Genomic DNA, 12453 nt, shown 5'->3' on the forward strand with positions numbered 1-12453 from the left:
CAGCGAGCCTTACAACCGAACCCGTTAGTCGCCTCTTACGAAGACCTTTAACCCGGATCGTCACATCCAGTTCCTTGCAGTCACTGTATTGTATCAACATCGACATGCTGCATCATACCACCAAAGAGCAGGTGTTCTTAGGACACTGCATTAATCTATAAGAGTAAAAATCAAAAGTTTATAATTTACCTGTGGCTCTCGGCAACATCAAAATCCTCAGTCGTACTTGTAACTGAACTGTATATATCTGCACACAACTCTTTATGACAGGGGAGTGTCAGATACCCGTAAGTAGATAATAAGTAAATCACGTACACAAACATGTCATCCCAACACATGGCGTCAATCACGTACAACAATGCCTTGTCAATCAATACAAAACGTCATGGCTGTGGCGAATGCTGAGTTGAACACGTGACTGACTACAAATGTCACTTTGCCCTGCCTATAAGTGTGAATGTTCAATGCAAGGTGTGACAATGAAATATATTTAAACAGGTGGCAGTCCAATAACCGCCTGTCTATAACCAGTTTTTTTCCAGTTTTGCATGACACAAATGCATGGACATGTTTCCTAGTATAGAATCTTTTTAGCAAAAACTGACATTATTATGTTATTGGTTGTACACCATTTTGGAAGTACATATCCTTAGAAAGAGAATTAGAATAAACATTCTATTCATTCCACACATAGCCAAAACCATATGTCAGTTGCGTTAAATTAAAGGTGTTAGCCAGTCTCCTAAAGCATCGGTGGCTGAGTTGGTTAGATTGCAGACTTTGTGTACTGTCGGTTAGGTGCCTCACTCTGAGATTGTAGGTTCGAATCCTGATTGGAACCCAACCCAACAATGGAGTTGAATTGAATGGTATTCAACAATTCCTATCACATGTTGTGTCATAAAACATAGATAAGTTTGTAACTTCATTTTATAAAACGTCAACTCCACAGAATTTGAATTACATTAGACATATTATATTGTTTGTGAAATCTTCAGCTATAACCATTAAAGGGCCGACAATTTAATATTTGGGAGAAGGAAAAACTGAGTCAGGATGTGTAGACAAAAAAATTCATGCGTTTTGTTCATCAACATTATTTTTTGCAGTATTTTCGTGAATATTATTTTTTTAATATCTTTGCAAATCATTTGTATCACTTATATGCATATATATATTTGTATGATTTTTAGGCAAATGAATCGATTTATTTAGGTATATAAAATGGGTTCTAATAACTTTATCATAATATAAAAAGTCAACGCCAGAGAATAAGTCTCGATTATCCATTGGACCTAAAAGGCAAAATAGCCGTAACACACAATTGGATGGGTCGCTAAAAATCAGTGATGACACCAGGTGTTCGCGAAAAGGGTAATGTAATGAAGGCATATGTTACTTGCCAGAAATTTACTGGATTGTTTTCTCATATTGTCGTAACTGCTTTTGGGCGTCCAGTGCGACCCTGCTACAGTTACTAAATGTATTGCCGTTCCTGGTCCTTGTGGTCAATTAAGCCAGGACATTGCCCTCGCCTTGTCCACCACGGCTCGGCTCCGTCAAGGAGTGATTGGCCTAATGACCCTTACTCCAAGTTGTCTCTATCAGCATTCATACTCACATAATAAAGAAACGCAACACCAGTTTATACTCACATAGTTTTACTTACTCTCAGCCCATCTATCAATACAGAACAGGATCAGACTGGTCAGGCTCGTCACTAGCTGGGGGAAACTTAGAACGATCGGGATTCGACTCGATCGACTGCAAACCGCGCTTCCCTCTCCTAATGTTGAGGGTATCATTTTATAGTGTTCGAGCCTGACCTGTCCTTGTCACATGTCTCAATACCTCCATTTGATTCGTTACAAGTTTAGATCTGACCATGAACTCATGTGTGTCGCCATCGGAAAAATACCAAAAGCCTACGTGCCAGATTGCTCATCTCTCTATTGATTCTGTGACTCGCTCCGAAGCTCCCAATGGCTTATACCTTGTAATTCCCCATTTGTTTCATTAACTCATGGACGATAGCCAGAGACCAATCCAATGATAAATGTGAAATGTCCAGAATACACTTGTGATAAATGTAAAATGTCTTTTCTCTATTGATTCCTTTCCAACTACAAGTTCTGTCACGAACTATATTTAATGCAATTCCTAATTGCAGCTATAATGGTTCTATTTATTATCATTCGTTTCTGAGATGCATTTTTGACCTTATAACATCCTCCGCCTGTGGACAAGAGCTGCCCACAGCTCGGAAAATCTAAGCATGAGTTCCGGTCTGAGATATAAAATACAATCACAATAAACATAATGGAAGTAAAACAGGATCGATCATTCCATGTATTAAATTGTAATCAATTTTCAAATGTTATAACGATTTCGAAAACAACGAATACTTTTACAGTTAAAAATGTATTTACCTGGTAAAGAATAAGTTAATGATCCTGTGTTATTTCGTATAACCACAAAGCATAAACACCATGAAATATTATTCAAATACCATGTAGAATTAATTAATAGCGATGCATAAAAGTCAAATGTCACTGCACATGGCCACAATATGGCACCACCATTCACGAAAGTTCATTTGTCACTGGTCCCAATCGAATTCACTGGCTCCTTTCTTGTTTCGAAAAGTCAACTGGCGGAACGCTGTCCAATGTTCTTGAATCCTTGAAAGCACACGGCCTATGCACACAGTCAGGTCCTCGGCTGGAGTGGCAAAGCGAGAGGTCGACTTTTCTTGACACTGCTTGAGTGTTGACTGGTCGCTCTCTAAAGATGTTGTATGCCGATAGAGTTACAGTGTGTATGCGGTCGTCGTGAGCACCTGTAGATGTAGACGGCGAGGGTGCTGACAGATATGGATAAACCTCTTTTGTTTGCGGTCTGTGTTTAGCGGCACAGGTGATAGGACAGCGTACATCCTCGACAGCCAGCGTGTAGCCAGGAGCCAGATTAATTATTTGGCGTGGACCAGACGACAGCGGGGGAAGTGCTTGACTCTCCGCCCTTAAGAATGGGGTACGGCCATCATCTACAACACTTAAAAATACTGGTAATTCACGAACAACAAGTGACTAATACCATACCAATTATAGAAATATCAATACATAGAAAGATGTGCCACCTGCAGCTCAGACTGCTGCCTGTAAAAATAAGACTATATACACAATAATGGTCTTCTGGTAAATGCATATCTGCATATAAGGATGATAACGGCAGGAATCGAATGTTTGGATTAATTGTGACAGGTCTAATTGCGTAGCCACATATTATCATAAAAAGACATTAATGAGCACGATCAAATCGCAAAACTTATGGACTGCTTGAACAGTACAGTCGGACTAACTATCATAAAATTCTAATCAACAACATTCAGCAAATGCTTTGTAGCTAATAACACCAAAACGAACAACATATATAATTATTATGGGATGAGCTGAGAGCACACATTGAAACACCGATAGTAATTGTACCTAGACAGTAATATAGAAGATACACAATAGTAGAATAATGTAACGTAATGTCGCCAAGTGACTATCAAATGACCATCATATGAGAGAGCCAAATTCCAAATACAGGTCTTGTCTCTACAGAAAAGTAATTCATTCAATATTGTCACAATAAAGAGATGCAATAAGTAGAAATAAACTTGTCTCCTTGTAAATCAGTATCTGTAAAGGGTGGATAACTAATATGATCAAGTATTTCAAATTCGTAACCATTTTATATTCTGATCTTCTCAATGTACACTGACAAGCGTGTATTATACTCACAAATAACTGGTCCGTAAAATGGTTAAAACAAAGCCATTACCATATGAAATATGATGAGCAAGAATAACGTGTCTAGAAAAAGGAAATTCAATTTTTATCTTCTCACGGCAGATGGCAATTAATATATGCATCATGTCAGAGGGAACGGAAAGGCGACTCCACAATGTTGAAGTACCATAAAAATACCTGTCGTGGAAGGAAGGAATCGTTTTAAACGAAACGCCACTAGCCAACTTACATAATTTTTTCCCGAAATATATATAGATTGTGTCGGGGTTTGAATTTGCAAATTGTGACAATCAAACAGTAAATAATAATTGAGGAATACCCGCTGAATACGAAAATTAGTTAAAGGATTTCCAGCCGTTAACGTGAGGTCTCGGGGACAAAGATAAAATTGTGAGACGACAATTTCATGACAAGCAAAGGAATTTGTCAAATGTAAAATCAGTGACGTAACCGGTCGATTGACTTTTTTTATTCTTCGAAAAAGCAAAATGAATACCAGAAATACTGTTGATATGATCAGAAAAACATCCATGGAAATAGTGGATTTAATCAACGACATAAATGAAGGAGGGGGATAATTTGGATAGGGTGTAGTTTGATGTGTTTTCCAAATTGTCAAACCGACAGTTGGGGAGCCTGCTGTAAGTAAGAGCAATGCAAAAATAAGCGTCGAACTTTAATCCATAAGAAAAGAACGATTATTAAGAGAAATAGGGATAAACCCGCGGCGATGCTTGCCGTTAAATGATATGGGTTGGTTAAATCCCCATCTAAAGCGTAAGGTGGGAGGGAATCCATCCAATTACCATCAATTAAATTATCCGAAATGACCTGTGCCTTTTTCATACGTTGAGAAATAAGGCGTAAGTCAACTTGAAATTCTGTGTCCTTTCTACGAATTTCATCGAAAACTTTATCATCAATTAATAAATGTGGGATCTTAAAAGCGGAATCGTCCAGAAGGGGTTGTAAACTATCAATGTTTTTTAAGATTGAAGCATTAAAAAATTCCGATAAAAGTAAAAGATTAGGTGGGTATAATTTTGAAGTAGTTGACGTTTTCTCACATTTATGAATTCTCATGTCTATGTCGAATTCATCCAGTTTCAACGCACAGTAACAAGGAATTTTAAATATACAAATCTGACAAGCTGGACGCTTCACAATGCGACCCTTGCACGTTAGTGTTATGGTTTTTATGCCAGTTAAAAGAATTGTGCCTGGTTCAATTTCGAGAGCCATTGAACGTAGCCCATTTAATCGGAATTTTGTATCACACAAGGATTTAATTTCTTGTGTGTCTTTAGTAAACAAAGCAAGTGCGCATGTGAGCGATGTTTTTGTTTTCGGACTGTGAAAAATTGGACAGTGTTTTTCGTGTTCACCATAACATGTTTGAAAATCCCTAGCTGAAAATTCAATATACTGATCTTTAGCTTCCGAAACAGCAAGATAATCTGGTAAATTCATAACCTGAGTGACATGTGTACTTGATTGATTAAATGGTAAGCCAAAAGAATTTATTCGATATACATCAAGGAGAGTAGAATGAGTCTGGATAGGAACAATAAGCGAAATTAAAATTGAATCTGAATTCCGAGAACAGTGAACAGTGCGTTCCCGATAATAATAACCTGGATCCTTATGTGCAACGTGAAACAACGGGTATTCTGCATTGAGACGTTTTTGAATCATTTTTAACGCTCTCTTTACTTCCGAAACTGGGAGTAAAGATGGACTCAATCGTTGATTAACTAACTGTTGAATGCCTAAATACATTTCATCAATTTCTTGTCTAATAGTAGTTAGGAACGTGAGGCGATCTAACAAGATTTTCATTGTGATAAAAATAAATCTCTCCACATCTGTATTTGTTTAGTGACAAGTATAATATCTTTATGGTTTGTTTCAATACCCGCGAGAGCGGATGAAATGCGGTCATTTGTTTTAGTTATAAATGACGACGTCTGACGAACTTGTACTTGAAAAGCACGAGAAGTATTAGCAGCATGCAACGACAATTGTTTAACATACCGCGCCAGTCGTTCAACATCCTCGACTGTAGCAGTACCAAACAGCGAACGAGTTATTGATCCAATAAAAGGATGTATCGCCCGTTTAGTGCGGGAATCCTTGTGAAAAATGTTAATATGGGGAATTAACAGGTTAATGTCTTTATGGACATTTGTCCAATACGCGAACAACTCTCGTTCGGCCTTTTCTATATATCCATCCATCGCCGAAACGGTATAACAAGCCAAAGTATATGTGGAACAAAAGTCTCGATATCTTGATCTATTGCCCATTCCATCTAAATCAGGCAATTTATATTGAAAGATATGAATCCATTTATTCTAGGAAATGTCGATTCGTGACATATGTACGAAGACAACTCCCCATGGAAGTCGAAGTTCCGTATGCACGGAATTAACCCGATTCTGGATGCTAACCAACGCGATGACAATGAACAAGACCCATACTGGTCGGAGGAGGCCTCTGGATTCTAAAATTCTAAAAGAAACAAGTGTATAAACATAATTATTAACTTCAAACTAAATATCATAGATCACTCATGTTTTGTAAGAAAAGGTTTCCATGTCTTGTGAAACCTAGTAACTGTCTGACTGTATTCATCTCGAATCTTCACCTCGCTGACTGTATCTAAGAAGCATGATAACAATTGTCACAAGTAGGTAATATATAATCTCACACTGGGAACCGTTCGAGTAAGCAACATCCAACAATAGTGAACTTCTTTTACAGTATCAACATATATCATCACAACATTATTTATTGTCTCGTTTTTGTATTCCACGTCAACTGACGGTATTCAGTTCACATGACTGTATCTCAATTCTCATCATCGTATATCACTTCACTGTATTGTAACCGTACTGTATAACCATGCGACCCGTAGTCGTCATTTCTCGTATATTGTAACTCATTTGTATTCTCGTATATACACACAAAGCGAACTTGCTTTATAGTGGCCTGCGAAATACATGTGCAGCCAGAATCATCTCGTAGAAGTAGTATATAACCATGCGACCCGAAGTCGTCATATATTGGAACTCCTTTGTATTCTCGTGGCCCTGCGAAATACATGTGCGGCCATAACCCATGAACATGATTTGTATTCTGCAATGTCAACCAACACATCTCTGTAAATAATCCGAATATTCGGAGTATTCAAAACACAATATTGAACGATAACATTACACATTCTCAACATATATGCACGACTGTAGTTTCCTATAACCTTGTGACAATTGAATCATCTGAACAATGTAAGAACGATCTATAGCATGTGCTAGCTCCATGCATATAGCATCATGTAATTCTAAATCTGAAATAAAACACACGCAAAAATCAATATTAGAGTGCACTTCCAACACGAAATCTGCAGTGTTATAACTGAAAAGGAAACGAAATATAACAATTAATCTGAAACACTATTCGACAAATATATTCAGATATATTCTAACGTTTTCGCTTCTTTTTTAATGACTTCTGGATCATGTAATCACGAATCAATCCTTGAGGGATATTAGATTCGGGTTCCCATGTAGCCTCCTGTAACGTGAAATTTTCCCAGTGAATCTTGTAGTACTTTTCTCCATTCACAATTTTATGCGCTAAGATACGTTTTACTATGAAAACGTCATCCTCCTGTAAATAAAAATCGGGATTCTGTGCCTGCTCGGGGTTTAATATCTGAGGCGTCGGGGTGGTCATTTCCGTATGATTGTTGTCAGATTGAGACGGAATCGTTTGGTTGTCCGTAGCAACAACTGGGATTGGGTTAGTTGGTCTCTCTTTCGGGTTGACAAACCGTTTAAGCCGGTTCGCGTGGACTGGAACTTTCAGGACTTTGTGATCATTACAACGGCGTAACTTATAGGTGAAATGTGGCAGTTCATCCGCAGTGTAAAAAGGTCCTTGGAATATCTGGCCTAGCTTTTTACATTTCCCAACAGCACGTGCCGTGGAATGAAGCCATACCTTATCTCCAAGCTGGAAAATGGGATTTGAGGTGTTCCTGTCATAGTAATATTTCGCTTTGTTGTGAGCCTCTTGTAAATTGGTACGCGCCAATTTTCTAGTAACGTCTATATGATGTAGAATTACATCAAGCCGTTGCTTAATTGTTTGTGGTAGGGGTTCAAATGATTGTAATTCAACAACAACGGGTACTGAGCATTCTTGACCAAACAGGAGAAAGTAGGGGGAAAATCCAGTACTCTGCGTTGCCGGGCTAGTGTTATAGGCAAACATCACACTAGGGAGAAGCTCATCCCAATTGTCCTGGTTATCATTGATAAACATGCGGAGCGTTTGCACGATAAACGAATTTAGTCTTTCACAAGCTCCGTTGGTTTGTTGGTGATAACTACTAGTTTTCAACGGTTTGATCCCCAATATTGAACACACCGCTGTAAAAAGTTTGCTGGTAAAGGAAGTGCCATTATCAGTCAATAACACTCTGGGAATCCCATAAACGCAAATGTATTTTGAGTAAAATGTCTTGGCTACTTCCACAACCTCCAACGTGGAAATCGGAATAGCCACGCTCCATCGGGAAAATGCGCAAGTTAACAAAAAAACATACCTATGACCTGTTTTTGTGGGTGGTAACGGCCCTAGGAAGTCAGCTTGAACACGATCAAACAATTTACCAGGGACTGGTAATGGTTGTAATGGGGCAGGTCTCTTGTGAAAGTCACGTTTATTTGTTTGACAGGCAGTACATGACAAAATATACTGCTTTATGTCCTCCAGCATGTGATGCCAATAGTACTTCTGTCTAATAGCATTGAATGTTCTGTCAATACCAACATGTCCAGCTAACAAGCTGTCATGGTATGCTTGTAAAACATGTTGTACCAACGACTGAGGTATCACCAGTTGACGAATGATTCTGTCGTTCCTGTGGCCCCGGCCGGGCAGCGCATATAAGTGGTACAATATGTCATTGTCAAGAATAAAATCCTGGCTTTGTAACAATAATGTACGTGTGGCCTTGTCATCAGTAGAAAAGGTTTGAGACTTAATGCAATCAATCAGCGCCCGTAGTTTATGGTCGTCATATTGCCTCTGTGCTATGGAGTAATCTCCTAGGGGGTCGGACGATACACTGAGAGGGTCGTCAATTGTGGAGGCATCATACAACTCTGATGTTACATCTGTTGCAGGCACAATCGATATTTGGTCGCCGTGGTCATTGGACGTGACGATATCATTGTTTGTACTGTTCGTATCAGTACGTGTTTCCGATAGGACTGGGTTAGGTTCACATATGCCTACCTGATCAGACGGAGAGCAACCCATGTAAACTGGGAAAATGATTTCAGACTGAGGGGGAATTGTGAAAGCCTGCAGTGCTCGAACTGGGATGGTTTCCTGCTCTACCATCTGTGGATGGGGATCCGATACTGGGGGTGGGATATCATTGTTTGCCCAAATGGGAACAACTGTGGAGCCGTTATGAAGCGACAAAGTACAAGATTGGAAATTTAAGACAGCATCTTTCTGAATCAGAAAATCTAATCCTAAAAACATTGGTGACGTTAACTCTGCAACTATTTGAAAGCGTTGTTCCATGTGGAAATCACCAATAGTGATGGGAAGTAAAACTTGCCCTAACACTGGCACAATATTTTGACCTATTCCCTGAAGAGAGGTCACATCAGATTTTTGAATGGGAATTTCTTTCCACAGACCCGAGTCATAAAAAACTTCCCGACTTAAAATACTAATAGATGCGCCTGAATCCACAATTGTAGAAACTAACTGTTCTCCCAAAATAACATGAATCCTATGCTTGTTGTCATTTTTTGAAGTGACTTGCAAAACAGGCGATTGAGGACGACTGTAACTTGGTAAAATAGGAACCGGCGACTCACGCGAGTGCAAGTTAGTGGGGTCAAAAACATGCTCAGCACAGTGGCAAGGTGGCCTGCGTGGTCTGACTGCAACCGGGCATTACAAACACGTTGCAAATGTCCCACTCTCTGACAATAATGACACCTTACATTACGTGCGGGACATCTATCAGGGTGAGAGAAATCATACTCACCACCGCATCTGTAACAGGGGCGTGCCAGAGCCATGGTCCGTCCCGTGTTGTACTGTGTGCGTTGAGGAGGGGGCTGTCTTCTCTGCTGGTGTGGTCCGTCCGGATACGAGAGTGGCTGGAACTGCTGTTGGGGAGGCTGCCACGGCCGAGTTGTATACCTAGAGGACTGTCTGGAGGGGTGGGAATATCGATTCTGTCGTGACTGGAAGGTATTAACCTGGGACGACGATGGTGCAAGCTTTGCCGCGAGTGTAGCAATCTGGTCTCTCAGAGTATCGATTGCCAACTTGACACCTGTATTTTCTGCAATTTGAGGGATTATGGATCGAGCCAATCGTGCAAACGAAACAGCTTCGTTCAGAGCCGTTGGCTGTTTCATTAGCACGTGTTGCCTCGTACCGTCATCCAGTCCGCGAACAAATGCATCCATCAAGTCCATGTCAGTCTTACCTAATAGGCTAGCTGTTTGGGTCAAATCCGCTAAATACGTGTCTATAGGTTCAGTTGGGGATAACCTACGACTCACGAAAGATTCTAGAAGGGCCCACCGGTCAGTTGGGTGGACGTACTTGTCCCTGAATAATTTCTCTACCTCATCGAAAATGATGATATCTTCCCCTAGCGATGATATAAGATCTTTGTACCAGAGGTACGCAGAGTCCTTCAAAAATAGTGGAAAAACTTCTACTTTCTGTGCGTCAGTCCACTTTTTAAAGTTTCCAAAATGAAGGAAACGGTCAAGCCATTCAGCAGCATGGGTCGTGTCTCTGCCAGTAAAATGTTCTGGCATCAAGGTCGAATCTCCCATATTGAAGTCAGGGGGTGGATTTTGTGCTTCGGGGCCTGAGGACGAACTTAGTGAGGAAACGTCAGGGAGAACACAAGCGTACTGATGTAAAAGCTCATCGGTAGAGGGTGATAAGTCCAAACTCTGATCAGAAATAGGGGGCGAGGGTTCCTGGGGAGGAGGGGGCGGTGGGGGTGGTTGGGAGGGCGGTTGAGTTATGACAACTCGGGGGGAATTCGAGAAAATCGTACCAGTAAGGAGACGAGCTGGGGCAAGACGGTCACCTGACGGAGATGTATCAGCATTTGGTGTATGAGACATTACCAGCCCAACTACACCATGTAAGTCCAGAATACCTTATCCATACGTCAAAATGAAACCGTACCGTCAAACGTAAGTCTGGGTGGGAAGACGGAATTGAAGGATGGGAACGACAATACGAAAACAAAGAATGGGATCGTCTTAAACATTTTGTTCAAGAGAAAACCCGCATACTCCACCATGTCGTAACTGCTTTTGGGCGTCCAGTGCGACCCTGCTACAGTTACTAAATGTGTTGCCGTTCCTGGTCCTTGTGGTCAATTAAGCCAGGACATTGCCCTCGCCTTGTCCACCACGGCTCGGCTCCGTCAAGGAGTGATTGGCCTAATGACCCTTACTCCAAGTTGTCTCTATCAGCATTCATACTCACATAATAAAGAAACGCAACACCAGTTTATACTCACATAGTTTTACTTACTCTCAGCCCATCTATCAATACAGAACAGGATCAGACTGGTCAGGCTCGTCACTAGCTGGGGGAAACTTAGAACGATCGGGATTCGACTCGATCGACTGCAAACCGCGCTTCCCTCTCCTAATGTTGAGGGTATCATTTTATAGTGTTCGAGCCTGACCTGTCCTTGTCACATGTCTCAATACCTCCATTTGATTCGTTACAAGTTTAGATCTGACCATGAACTCATGTGTGTCGCCATCGGAAAAATACCAAAAGCCTACGTGCCAGATTGCTCATCTCTCTATTGATTCTGTGACTCGCTCCGAAGCTCCCAATGGCTTATACCTTGTAATTCCCCATTTGTTTCATTAACTCATGGACGATAGCCAGAGACCAATCCAATGATAAATGTGAAATGTCCAGAATACACTTGTGATAAATGTAAAATGTCTTTTCTCTATTGATTCCTTTCCAACTACAAGTTCTGTCACGAACTATATTTAATGCAATTCCTAATTGCAGCTATAATGGTTCTATTTATTATCATTCGTTTCTGAGATGCATTTTTGACCTTATAACAATATCAGAAAAATACCAGTATGTATTGTAAACCTGACGCAGATTTCATACTAGTATATAGTAATTTCAGATATGGACAACGCACGGATTAACGGACAACGCACCGCAATATACAAAATTATGTTATGTAAGATATCGTGAATATTCTCTATATTGTTGTATTTGGGCGTCACGTCTCGTTTCGTTTCCTTTGTTTGTTGTTTAACGCCGCACTCAGCAACATTCCAGCTATATGACGGCGGTATGTAAATAATCGAGTGTGGACCAGACAATCCAATGATTGAAATCATGAGCATCGATCCACGCAGTTGGGATACGATGACATGCATCAACCAAGTCAGCGAGCCTTACAACCGAACCCGTTAGTCGCCTCTTACGAAGACCTTTAACCCGGATCGTCACATCCAGTTCCTTGCAGTCACTGTATTGTATCAACATCGACATGCTGCATCATACCACCAAAGAGCAGGTGTTCTTAGGACACTGCATTAATCTA

At 40.4% G+C, this 12453-nt stretch overlaps 2 protein-coding genes across 2 annotated transcripts in view; both read right to left on the reverse strand.

Annotated features, from left to right (window-relative positions):
- LOC139460823 (alpha-aminoadipic semialdehyde synthase, mitochondrial-like) overlaps positions 1–262 on the reverse strand; it is a 34051-nt gene extending 33789 nt beyond the window's left edge. Inside the window, exon 1 of the mRNA XM_071242298.1 lies at positions 190–262. The gene's annotated coding sequence lies outside the window, so the exon portion shown is untranslated. The remainder of the gene's footprint in view (positions 1–189) is intronic.
- Positions 263–2618: 2356 nt separating this feature from the next.
- LOC139460429 (uncharacterized) lies at positions 2619–10681 on the reverse strand. The gene is made up of 2 exons (XM_071241923.1): positions 9874–10681; positions 2619–3046 (listed from the first exon to the last, which is right to left on the reverse strand). Exons 1-2 carry the CDS (start codon positions 10679–10681, stop codon positions 2619–2621), a joined length of 1236 nt encoding a protein of 411 aa, XP_071098024.1.
- Between the last annotated feature and the right edge of the window lie 1772 nt (positions 10682–12453).

This window comes from Haliotis cracherodii, unplaced genomic scaffold, assembly GCF_022045235.1.
Source record: "Haliotis cracherodii isolate W230 unplaced genomic scaffold, xgHalCrac1.p SCAF_14, whole genome shotgun sequence".
Taxonomy (NCBI): domain Eukaryota; kingdom Metazoa; phylum Mollusca; class Gastropoda; order Lepetellida; family Haliotidae; genus Haliotis; species Haliotis cracherodii.

Coding starts and splice junctions, on each gene's coding strand:
- LOC139460429 (XM_071241923.1), bottom strand. CDS start 10,681: ATGGGAGATTCGACCTTGATGCCAGAACATTTTACTGGCAGAGACACG. Junction 3,047..9,873: donor CCCCTGTTACAGATGCGGTG/GTGAGTATGATT, acceptor TAAGTGTTGTAG/ATGATGGCCGTACCCCATTC.